The sequence below is a fragment of the Gaeumannomyces tritici genome (genome assembly GCF_000145635.1).
Source record: "Gaeumannomyces tritici R3-111a-1 unplaced genomic scaffold supercont2.1, whole genome shotgun sequence".
Taxonomy (NCBI): domain Eukaryota; kingdom Fungi; phylum Ascomycota; class Sordariomycetes; order Magnaporthales; family Magnaporthaceae; genus Gaeumannomyces; species Gaeumannomyces tritici.
In genome coordinates, this window is record NW_008804545.1 from 302,827 (window position 1) to 314,758 (window position 11,932).

At 60.0% G+C, this 11,932-nt stretch overlaps 4 protein-coding genes across 4 annotated transcripts in view; 1 reads left to right on the forward strand and 3 right to left on the reverse strand.

Moving 5' to 3' along the window:
• Positions 1-31: 31 nt before the first annotated feature.
• GGTG_00087 (hypothetical protein) lies at positions 32-2,764 on the reverse strand. Its single transcript, XM_009217827.1, has one exon. It carries the CDS (start codon positions 2,386-2,388, stop codon positions 265-267), a length of 2,124 nt encoding a protein of 707 aa, XP_009216091.1. The 5' UTR covers positions 2,389-2,764; the 3' UTR covers positions 32-264.
• Positions 2,765-2,916: 152 nt separating this feature from the next.
• On the forward strand, positions 2,917-3,316 carry GGTG_00088 (hypothetical protein; the record flags this gene model as incomplete). The annotated part of the gene is made up of 1 exon (XM_009217828.1): positions 2,917-3,316. The coding sequence occupies exon 1, from the start codon at positions 3,167-3,169 to the stop codon at positions 3,314-3,316; it is 150 nt and encodes a 49-aa protein (XP_009216092.1). The 5' UTR covers positions 2,917-3,166.
• A 5,612-nt stretch (positions 3,317-8,928) lies between these two features.
• GGTG_00089 (hypothetical protein) lies at positions 8,929-11,182 on the reverse strand (the record flags this gene model as incomplete). The annotated part of the gene is made up of 5 exons (XM_009217829.1): positions 10,962-11,182; positions 10,235-10,766; positions 9,851-10,045; positions 9,410-9,722; positions 8,929-9,317 (listed from the first exon to the last, which is right to left on the reverse strand). Exons 1-5 carry the CDS (start codon positions 11,087-11,089, stop codon positions 8,929-8,931), a joined length of 1,557 nt encoding a protein of 518 aa, XP_009216093.1. The 5' UTR covers positions 11,090-11,182.
• A 465-nt stretch (positions 11,183-11,647) lies between these two features.
• GGTG_00090 (hypothetical protein) overlaps positions 11,648-11,932 on the reverse strand; it is a gene marked incomplete at both ends in the record, with an annotated part of 1,278 nt that continues 993 nt past the window's right edge. The window contains one exon of the mRNA XM_009217830.1: positions 11,648-11,869. Coding sequence (XP_009216094.1) covers positions 11,648-11,869 — 222 coding nt within the window. The remainder of the gene's footprint in view (positions 11,870-11,932) is intronic.

Sequence of the window (11,932 nt, forward strand, 5' to 3'; positions counted from 1 at the left end):
AGGTACGGTCGGTCGTCGTCTCTCTCTCTCTCTCTCTCTCTCTCTCTCTCTCTCTCTCTCTCTCTCTCTCTCGGAAGCTGAATACAACGTGCCAACAAACTTGAGCAGCGCGTTTCAAAATAAACCCATATCTGTCTGTCTAAGCACCGCTATACCGCCGAGTCTTGGGGGCGTAGCAGTGGCTGTGGTATGGAGGGCTTCAGCAGCGCCACCAACGACGGCCAGAGAGCGCCGCCAATACACGCAACGACAACCGCCCACACCTTACGTAGCCTTGGCATCGCCCCCGACGCGCCGGTACTTGCGCTTGTCGCCCTTCCGCATCAGCACCCGGTCGCGTGTGCCCTTGCCGCCCTCCCAGAAGCCGGACCCCTTGCGGCCGACGACGGAGCGCCCGCAGTACAGACAACTCTCTGGCCGGTAGTTTTGCTCGCGCGAGCAGTGCCCGCAGACCATGCGGGCCGCCCACTCGTGGACGTGCCCCCCGTCGCCGGCGTCGGCGTCGGCGTCGTGGCACCGGTCGCAGGGGAAGACGCGGTCGCAGCAGCTGAAGCGGAACCAGCGGTAGCTCTTGCGGTAGTGCTCGCAGGCGCCGCGCGCGGGGAGCGGCTCGCCCGCCCGCAGGCCCAGCTTCTCGGCCCTGCGTCGTGGCCCTCCTCCTCCCGCCGCCGCCCCGGGCGCGGCGAGGGCGTGGGCCGGGGTGTATGTCTGGAAGCGGACGTCGGGGATCTTGAAGGTGAAGCGGCCGTGGCACTCGCGGCAGACGTTGGTCGTCGTCTCGCCGCGCACCGAGACGAGGCCCTGGGCCGTCGGGGTCGAGCACTTGTCGCACGTGGGCGTGAAGGTGCTGGGGAGCAGGTCAGAGGCCGTGCAGCCGGCCAGGTCGAGGAAGCCCGCCCTGGCGGACCCCTGGTGCACCAGCTCCGGCCGGAAGGTGACCGTCATGTCGGCCGCGCACTTCCTGCAGCCGACGCCCTTCTCGACCCCCGGGCTGATGCCGCCCACGTCGTTGGCCATCTTGCACCGCTGGCACTTGACGCTGATGCTCAGCAGGCTTATCTGGAGGAGCTCGACCCCGTAGAGCTCGACCGAAGGAAACGTGATGGCCACCCCCTTTTCGGGCGTCTGTCCAGCGGCTGATACCGAGAGGCTGCCGGGTTGGCCGAGCGCAGCGCCTCCACCTCCCTCGTCGTCGTCGTCGTCAGAATCATACGGGTCGTCGTCCGAGCCCGAGGACTCAAAGTCGTCCCCGTGCCCACGAGACCACTCCGGGGGACGGGGGATGACGTGAATATGGCTCTTGACGTCGTCTACAGATGCAGAGTGGGCGGCCGCTTTTCCTTCCACCTGTTTTCCTCGGTCCGCCGAATTGATCGTTTCCGAAGCCCGAGAGGCCTCGAGTGTCTTTTTCTGCTGTTGGGCTTGTCTGGCCAAGAGGTGGAGGCTCTGTGTCAGGTAGTTGATGAGGCTCATCAGGTTCATATGCCGCTGCTCGGCTGCCTTTTGTGCGAAAAGCTCCTCCAATATCTCGGCATCCTCAGAGTCCACATCGTTGAGCAGCACTCGCATCTTCTGCAGTGGATACAAAAGGGGTATTATGAGCTGCATGGACCTGACGGCCTGCAGGACGGGCGGCAGCTCCGTGCGCCGCTTCGGCTCGAGGGGTAGCGTGTATACGACGCCGTCGCTGGACTTTTGGTACGAGGGCAGTCGTCCCATGCGAGACTCTATCTGTCGCGTTTCCAGGGCGCGCCGCGCCTTGGCCTCGGCAATTTGGTCTTTGGTGAAGGTCTCCTCTGGAACGTACACTGGCCTCTGGTGCTGCGGTGCTTGCTGCGGCACCGGCTCCTGGACCGGTTCCGGGTCTGGGTTGGCTTGAAGTGCCTCGATGTGCCTCGTGTCCTTGAATATGGTCATCTTGACAGTCTTGGCAGCCTTCTCCGAGAGAAACGACTCCAGATGCTTGTCCAGAGCGTTGGTCAGGGAAAGAAGGGTAGACCCCCGCCTCTCCGAGACGAGCTGATCCCAGCCACGCTCGACATTTATCGCGATCCCCCGAGGCATGTCGCTGTGCTTTACCGAAAGGGTTGGAGGTGCTTTCGGGTACGAGGCTGGGACTTTTATCTCGACCTCCAAGCCCCGGCCGAGATCAAAGGGAAAGTCGGGGTCCGAGGGGGTTATCGTCAGGGCCAGGCACGTGACACCACTGGCCAGGGAGGATTCCTTGGGCGAGAAGCGGCGTCTCAACTGCCCTAGCTGGTATTCCCTGGGGTCCTGTTTTTGACGCTGCGGGACTGGCTTGGGGACGACGCGGGAGGATGCGGCCTCTGCGACAGCCTGGGATCTACTCGGCGCTGCAGAGGCGCCGGCGCTGTCCGTGGTCATCATGATGTAAACGAGGGTGTTGATAATGTTGACGCAGGGTAATTGAGAAGTGGTGAAGAGAAGCGGCGGCCGAAATCAAGGTCGACGGCCTCTGGCTTGGCCAAGACAAAGACTCGAGAAGTGCGAGGCTATCTCTAGAAAACCAACTCCCGGAGATAGTTGATCCAAGCAGTCTTGATGTATACGAGTCTTGACGGGCAGCAAGTGAAATAAATTTGACAGAATCTCATGAGACTGAATGAGCCATTTCAAGATTGGTAGCGGACAGGTGGTGGCAAAGCTAGTGCTACTGATTGTGATGATCCGCGTCCGCAGTGCAAGGCTTGGGGCGATACAACTGTCTTTTCCGCCAGGCCATCATGAAAGAAATGAAGTCGTCGTGAGCCATCTGTCGTCATTCGTCGGATTTCCAGATCCAACCTAGCCTGCCCCACCGATGCCTGTATACGGTGATTACCTAATCGCAGCTGCCCCTGCGGATATTCCAGTTCGCTCTTGCTGGCTGGTGCCTGCACAAATCATGATGGTGAAGGTGGATATTCTCAAATATTATGAATCCCAGCGGCAACCGCAGGCGAGACTGCCAGGCGACGACGGGCCGAGAGACCAGGACAAACAAATAAGATGCCCTCCATATCCATCTATTCAATACCAGATCGCGATGGCCACATCTGCACCACGTAGCCCACATCTATTTGACGTGCAGCTCCCGAGTCCCAGGCGGCAGGGACACTAAGACTTCAGTCCCTGACCGCCACGTGCGCTGGCGACTTTAGCCAAAATGCCGCCGCCCGCCCATTGTCCCGATAGTAAGGGGTGGGGACCATCGGCGCTTGCTCACAAACCGGCACGGTATGCTGGAAGGAGGTGGGGGAGTGCGCGTCGGCTGCACGGGTGCGCAAAGGTCTGCGTCCCCGGCGCCCTGGGGTAAAGCGGCCAGGGAGAGGTCACTGCCGAGGGCGGGACGGAGATTGGAAAAAAAGGCTCGAGCCCGGAATCATGGAGGCCGGGAGGGATGCCTGGGCCAGTGGTACACGCCCCCTCCCTCCGGACGGATGGACAAGCAGACAAAAGTGGTCACCCTCCATGGCGGCCACCTTGGGGAAGGCCCGAAGACGCGTGGTGTGCTTCGTAAAACCGAGGCAGACGGGGCGGCCGGCGAGAGTAAATGAACTGGCGCACTTGACGGCAGTGCGCCCGCGACGCTCTGCAGCCGGTCAGTCGGTTCGGCCCCGATCATATATTTGCTGTGCGCAAGCTTGTGCCCCCTTCCCCATGATGTATCAATGGGGCGTATGCGTTTTGACAAACCCCCCTGCTCAGGAACTCGGTGTATAGCCCGCCCCGTCCCACCTCGGCTTGATGTGGGCGACGGAAGAGCTGCTCTGGCACGGGGTGGACGCCTCCCCCTCCTTTTTGCCTAAAGTCGGCCCCGAACTCGTGGGGCCGCTGACTGCCTTGCACGGAATGGAGTATAGCTGCGTGGGCAAAAAAGGAGGCACGGAAGTGAAGGCAACGCTGCGATCAAAATACTAGACATTCCCAGCCAGTGCTCCTCTCTCCCGGATCAATTTCACATGGCCGCGCGTATGGGAGAGCTGGGATATTCTGTGGATGCCGCCTATCCTCTCTATCTGTACTTGTTTTATTGCTAAAGGCCACACTCAATGACCACGCCCCATGTTTTCGATGGGAGGCGATGGTGCTCGGGTGGACGGCGAGCCCGAACCGCGTCCCATCCTCTATGCTGTCAGGTGGCGGAGCTGCGGGAAGGCCTTCAGCGCTGACGCAACCCCGTTCACGAGGGACAATGCGTAAACAAACAAGCCAAGGAGTCGGCAGAACAAGATACAACGGAATCAATGTCCTCTACCTTGGATATCGATTGACTGCCGAAGCGAAATGCATCTGCCAGGTTTCGTCTGAAGTCGGGTGTCCCAGCAGCAGAGAGCAGGTCCAAGGTTGCGCTCCAATCAAAAGCGAGTGCCCATGGCAAGTGATTGATCCTGCAGTACGTCAGAGATTCCAGCTCGCGAGGCGCATCACCGCCTGAGCCTCATTCTGGCTGGCTGGTCAAAAACATGACCACTAGGGGAATCAACTAAGCAGGCCGCTGACGTCTGCCTCCCTCACGCGTCTGTCCTGCTGGGAGCCCGACCATGCAGGCCGGGCATCGACATGTTGTCTTGTGGACGCGGGTTGACAAGCTGGCATCGGCGAGCGGGCCACTTGACCCTTTTCCTTTTCCCGTGCAGCGATAGGGATGGATGGCAAACAGAAAATCATGGAGTGAGAGAAGAAGATGCGAGGTAGTTTTCGGCAACTTTGCAGGTAGTGAGCAACCCACACAGGATGGAAACTAGGCCAACTGATAACGAAACAGTCCACCCAATGTCAGCAACATGTGCTTGCCGCCGGCCGAAGCCCGTATGCAGCGAATTGCATGTTTCTCTCGATCGCAATAGCCAGAGAAGCTGCATTCGACCCTTCTGGCCGACCATGATGGTCCCACATCACACCATTTCCCCTGCCCGGGCGAGCTCGTTCCCAGTTCTGGGTCTGCCCAACGAGTGCGCGCTCATGCGTCCATCCCCAGCCTAGCCCTCCCTCGAAGCCTATAAGGGAGGGGATGGGAGGAGGGGGGAGCGCGGCCGGGAATCGATGATGAATCCGTTTGCGGCGGGTAGCAAGCCACCGGACGGATGGTACGACTCCCGGCAGGGCGGTAAGGGTCTGGGCACCCAGCTCGAGGGAGAGAGAGGGAGGAGCACACACGGTAGATGCTGCCCATCTGCCACGTAAAGCAAAACCCCAAAACCTGGCTTGCCCTACTGCAAGCAAGCAGGCAGGCAGGCAAGCGAGCCGAAAACAAAGCATCCAGTGAGAAAACTAGAAAGGGAGAAAAAAATGGCACCCGCGTGCAGTGGTGCCCGCTTCCCCGGCTTATCGAGAGAAGCGCACTGGGCGGGAGAGCCTGCACACCAAGACCGGCGGCGCGACCAGCCAGCCTGTCAGGCATGGAGGAGGGGTAGCGGCACTGGCACTGGCTTGGGCTTGGCTCTGGCGGCGCTGTCGCGAACGTTGCACTGCGTTTTGAACGAGTCGCAGCATTAGCAGCGGCAGCGGCAGCAGCAGCAGCAGCAGCAGTATCGGGCATCACAGCTTCGATGAGGGCGCATTTGCGTAACCTGAATCCGGTGACTCGGGCCCCCCCCCTCTTTGCCAGGCAGCAGCAGACCTTGACTTTCGTTTCTTTTTCTGCTTTTTTTCTCGTCCATCATTTTGCACACCCGTCCGGAGCCTTGGATCAGGGGGGAGGAGGAGGATTGATGAGCTGGCATGCCATCGCAGCCCCCCAAATCTGTGTAAGAGAGGGGGTGACCTGACCCACAGCTGAGAGAACACACGGCAGGCAAAGGAGCAAAGCCGGAAAGGAGAGGTGAAAAAAAGGAAAGAAAAGAAAGACGGCCAGATGACCATGGGGGTTGATGCAAAGCTTCAGGCGGTGAGGAGGGTGCGACATCGTTGGCCGATTTTCCTTGGGGGCGTGCGATTGCAACTCCAGAAAACACCCTGCGGCATTTCAGTCAGCTTCCCCATGTGACGCCTTTCCTTCCCCATCTCACTGGAGGGCGCAAGAAGAGAAATAAAATCAAGAAGAACAAATCGGTTTATTATTTTTATCACTTTTATCATTTTATGTCTTGTTCTTTTTATCGTCCTTTCTTTTTATCGTCCTTTCTTTTTATCGTCCTTTCTTTTTTTCCCTCAGCTTCTTTTCACACCCCCTGATCGTGGTCTTCTTTGCTTTCTCCTCCCCAAGCCCCTGAGCTATTTTTATTTCTTTTGCCCCGGCATTTATCAAACGATAAACCCAAATATTTATCCCCAGACACACAGCCCCGGGATTCATCCCGCATCAGCAGTGACCACTTCCAGCCTTGACCCCGAGGACCCTTGGCCCAAGCGCAGAGACGATGGCACTTTTAGCAAACATGCTATGGCTGCGAGCTCCGTGGAGGGTGAGCAAGGAAGCAGGCTAAGACATTCTAGACTTTTTGTCTGCTCGGTGTAACCCTCCCGCACGACCACAACACAAGACACTCAAACCGTCCCGTCGGGTTCGATAAACAAGGCAAATGAAACTGTTGGGTGATCATTTACTGAGTGGTCGGGGGAGTTGGAGCGAGATATCGCCGTAAAGGCCGAAACAATAAACAACAACAAAAAAAAATCGATAAATTGAATCAGGATTGATCTGGCCATGTTTTCTGCTTGTCGGAAACGCGGGAAAGGAAAGCAAAGCAAAGCACCGTGACTTGTCGACGGTGCCCAATCCACGCCTCGCTCAGGCCGACGCCCCCTTGTCGTCGTCGTGTCCATCAACCACTCAATCAATCCCATCCTCAGTCACAACCCACCGCCGGCAAATCACCATAGGAAGAGGAGTAGGCGGCCCTGAAGGAGTTTGGGCCTGGGCCTGGGTTCGTTATCCCCTCCCTCTCCACCACGGGCGGTCCATCGTGTCCATGGCTCCAGACGCTGCAGATGTGTGTCAGCTTTTCCGCCTTGCCCGCGCGCGTCCGCAGGAACACGCGATAGGCGCCACAAGGTTTTTTTTGTCGTTCGTACTTGGGCATGGTTCGTGAGGGTATGGGGGGGTCCATGTCGGCGGCGGCGACGGCGGCAGGTCCAGGCCGAAATGCCCGCTTTGCCACTCTCACAACACACACACACACACACCCCTCCACCCCTGCACGCTCTTTCCCCTTCGTTTTTGCCATCTCGGATCCCCCACCACCACCACAGACCCGCTCCGATTGGGGGTTTCGTGTCCGCACAAGGGCGGGCAGCGGTTCCCCCGAGGTGAGGCGTTTCCGGGCGCTGGTCTGATCTGTTTGGCGCGCGTGTGCTGCTGCTGCTGCTGCTGTTGTTGTCACCACCTCTTTGTGCGTTTCGTTTCGCTTCGTCTCTCTGTTGTCTTGCTCCATGCATAGAGACACATCTACCTAGTTCCCTGTGGAGATCACAATCCCCTCCTCCCCACGAACAGCGATCGGCATAAATCAACCGGGCGCCGGCTAGCAGGACAATCCTCAATGCGCCGAGCACGCCCCCTTCGCACAGGGTCCCCCTCTCGGCTGCCCGCCCCGAGCCCGCCAGCCATCCTGTTGCTTTTTTTGATGTGTGGGCTATCAGGACGGAGGACCCTGACATATGATGAAGGCTGTCAAATGTTTCTGGTGGCGGTTTTTTTTTTTTTTGGCTTCGTCCCCGCGCTAGACTGCGAGGCGCTCCACCGTAACGCTGCTAGAAATGGGACACCGCCCGCTAGACGCTCCCGCAAGATGCTTTTTTGTGTGACGGCGGCCCCTGGGCCCTCCACTCCCAGGCCGGCCCGTGACTTTTGTGTAACACTGTCAAAGCGCTGACGCCCCGCTCAAGACGTTCAAATCTCCACGTCCTTTAGAGGTCGGCGACGACAACAAGAGTATTGGGTGTGGCATCTCTTGGGCTGAGGCACATGATCTTGGCGATAATTGTTTTTTTGTTATTTGACATTCTTTTTATCGTCCTTTTTTTTTTTTTTTTTTTGCTAAACGAAAATATCCATTTTTTCCAGGCCTGTGTTTTATTCCAAACAAGTTCCTTCACTCCCCTCGCCATCGGCTTTTGCGACATCCAATCGCTCCCAGCTCATGACAATCGCGCCCACCCCCATCTCCGCCCGCGCCGTGATTAGCAGGGCGCCTCGCCTCGGCGGGGACCTATGGGGGATCCCGCTACGTAAATAGTGTTTGGTAAAAGAGCGACCTGATGGGACGGCCGACATATTGCTTATTGCTTATTGCTCATTGCTCATTGCTCATTGCTCAACGGACACGGGGGAGGGGTCTCGTCCCTGCACGTGGGCAAATCCTGAGCCTGGGGTAGGGCGCTTTTTGTTTTGCAGGAGGTTGCCTCCAGCCGAGCCACAACGCGAACGCCAATGAGCTGCCCCTCTCGCCTCGCTGGAAAATTCCTGTGACTGTTTGCTGGGTTCCAGACACGGGGTGTTGATCGTGGGGGGCCGCGCGCTAGCTGTAAGCGGTCGAATGAGTGCCACGAAGGGCTGGTAATAAGCCCACCCTATCTCGCCTTGCGCGGGCGTACTCACTAAAGTACGTGGCCCGCACCTGACTTTCCGGCAGGTACTGAATGTCCGAAGGATTGGCACGCCCTCCTCAGCCCTCGGACCGGGGCTTCCAACCACAAATTGAAATCCTGCTCCGGCAGTCACAAGTCACACCTCGATCTGGGGAACCATGTGGATCCCATTGGGCCAGCCGGCCCGCAGTGCATCCATCGTCTGGGGGGAAAAACCAAGACTGGCCCCATGGGCAATTATTCGGGGACGCTCGGCGCCATCGAAATGTCATGCTCGGGATTTTCTATTGCCGTGATATTGTTTCGAAATCTCATTCGACCTCGGAGAGACTTTTTGCTTCTTTGGAACAAAGGCCCGCTCTGCCCCCAACCAAACCCCTCTTTCAAGTTGGCGACTCACGCGTCCATCTGCCCTGGGGCCTTCATCCGCAGCGCCATCTCGCGCCCCGTGTCCTCGGACCGGGGGGGCTGGTGGAGGAGGCCCGCCGGCCGGTGCTGCGACAGGCCCGACTCGCCGCAGAAGCGCTGGAGCCAGGCGAACTTTTGCCGGCACTCCAACGGCATGTCCCGCCCCAGCCCGGCCACCCAGGCCGCGTTGACCTTCCTGCGGACGAGGAACGAGGAGATGACGGGCCCGAGGACGGTGCAGCCGATAAAGTGTTCGACCAGGAAAAAGTGCAGCATCAGCAGCTGGGCCGTGAAGTTTTCGGGGTTGGTAAAGTCCTCAAAGTCCTCGCTCGACGCCGCGCCAAAGTACTGATAGGCTCGCGCCGTCTGGGTGAAACCTGTCGTGACCCCGGATGTTAGAACATGCCATCACTCCCGACGAGGCACATGATTGGTCAGTGTATCGGCATGTTTCTTTGGCTTTGGGTACCTTGTAGAGACGACGTCTTTGCAAGCTCGAGTGACTTCTCAATGGTGCCCAGCCACAGGAGCTCAAACGAGCCCCTGCAGTCCGGGGCCAGCTGTCTCAGCGAGGCCAGGAAAGCCTCGATGGTCTGGTGATCTGACGGCACGCCCTCGGGTTCCGGGGCGTTCATGGACCTAACCGTGTCGATGTGGCCGTCCTCGGTCCAGTGGTGGAAGATGGATTCCCTCGAGACCATTGTGCTCCGGGCGACCACGTTGCAGCCCCTGATGAGCGACACGAACTCCATCATGCCTCCTTCGGGCATGTAGGCCGCTTGCTGTGTTTGGGCGCATGTCCGCGCAACACGCACGGACGCCGGGCGTCAGAACAAAATAAGGGAGGGGAAACCGACCCCGACGAGTCATTGGGCCGGGACAATCGTTCCAAAGGGGGTGAAAAGCTTACAAAGGTCAGCGCCATGATGGCGGCGAAGCGCGCGTCGCCCTCGACGCTGGACGCGCACGGGGTGCTGAGCGCCTGGTTCAGCAGCCGGATGGCCGCGACGCGGTGCGAGATGGCCTGGTTCTCGAAGCCCGCCGGGGCGATGAGGGACAGGTGCGAGGCGGCCAGGCCTAGCATGGCATGGATGAGGAAGTCGTACTAGGGTGCGTTGGTCCGTGTCAGTGGGCTTGGCGAGACCTCGATGCAACGCAAACTGGGAATGGGCCCCGGCAGGGCCGGCCGGATGCAACCTCAAGTGGGTGGTGGGCTGTACTGTATCCGGGGAGGCCGGGTGTGGTGGGGTGGACATGTGTTGGGAGGGGGGAGCGGCATGAGCGCGGTGCAAACCTCATAGGACATGGCGGCCACCTGCTTCCAGATGCCCTCGCCGCCCAGCGGCAGAGGCGGGTAGGCCGTCAGCAGAAAGTGCGAGAAGAAGCGCAGGTCGTCCCTGGAGAAGGCCATCGGGCTGGCGTGCAGGGGCCGCGACGGCGACGTCGGCGACAGCGCCACGGCCATGGCCATGGCGCCGTAGCCCGCGACGGGGCTGCTGCCGCTCAGGGGCTCGTCGTTGCGGCGGGCAACACCTCCGTCGCCGTCGCCGCCGCCGCCGCCGCCGCCGAGGTAGCGGCGCGGCGGGGGGTACTCGCAGATCAGGCCCAGGCGCTGGCAGTGGTCGCACTCGGGCAGGCCCTCGGTGCACTTGACCTTGCGCTTCTTGCAGTTGAAGCAGCCGCGGCGCGACTTGGTGTGGCCCTTGCGCGGGATGGGCCGCCGGCGGGCTGTGCCGGCGGCTCCTGGGGCGCGGGTGGTGCTCGGCTCGCCCTCGCCGGAGCTGCTGGACGAGTCGGGGGTCATGGTTGAGGTTGAGGTTGGGGTTCTGCGGTTGGTCGTTGTGTGGGGGGGGGGGGACCCAATCAGTTGAGTCGATAACCTTCTTAGAAAATTGGTGATACTCAATGGTGGCAGCCGCACTACAGCACTATGCAGCACGTCCATGCCGTACGCATGCAGCCCACACTGTAAATCGCCAGGCACGGGCTTGGCGACAAGATAGCCGGTAAGGCTTCCTTACCCTTCGCTTATCACGTCAGCCGCAGCCCTGTCGGCGCGTCGTGTCGTGTCGCACGTGATGGTCGGTCGCTGCATCGCCGTCGACTCGTGATGGGCGGCTGGGTAGGTTGCTTGATTCAAGATCGTCATTCATGTCTGATTCGTAAACGCATTATTTGGGCGCGGCTCAAGAGATAAATACAGCACCGCTCCCGCAAAACGCAAAACGCAAAACGCCGGTGCCTGAAAACTATCACCGAATGCCCCCCCTGTTCCCTGTTGCACCCTGTGGACCAGGTCCAAGCCCCCCTGTACACCAGCCCTGTCGTCTGAACGTGTGGCGCATATACTGGGTGGCAAACTACCAGATTCCTGAGACTGAAAAAAAAAAAAACGTTCGCCCCAGGGTGGGTGCCCCCCCTCCCTGGTCCGTCAAGCCCTTGATATGGGACATCAGCCCAACAATGCGGGCGCCGTGGTTCGGCTTCTTGCCTGTTTGCTCTCTCAGCCGCGACTCCAGCACCCAAAACCTCGTTAGGGTGTTTCGTCGGTTCGGTCGTCGCCGTTGCCGCACCGCGGTCCAGCCAGAGAGCCTCAAACTCTGGGCGCCGAGAGCGACAGGACTCTGTTTGATCCTTCCAAGTTCCTCGGCGGGTAGGGCTCGTAGATAACCCAGGCAAGTTCACCGAGGTACCTAGCCACAACAGCTCACTTGTCGGCGAGCTCGATGTGCGCCACGCCCTCGACCCTGCCCACGCTGGGCAGCACGGCCAGGCCGAGGACCAGCTCGAGCGCCGCGAGCGCCGCGCACACGCCAGCCAGGGCCGCGTTGTCCGCTATCTGGTCCTCGACGGGGTAGATGCCCTCATGCCTGGCCAGCGGCCCTATGGCGCCCTCCTCGCCGCCCATGAAGCGCTGCAGCGCCGCCAACTTTGCGCCCGCCACGACGGCGCCCGCGGCCCAGAACGCCGACGCCGCCGCCGCCGCCGCCCC

Excerpts from the sequence above, each read along its gene's own strand:
- GGTG_00087 (XM_009217827.1), bottom strand. The coding sequence starts at position 2,388 with ATGATGACCACGGACAGCGCCGGCGCCTCTGCAGCGCCGAGTAGATCC.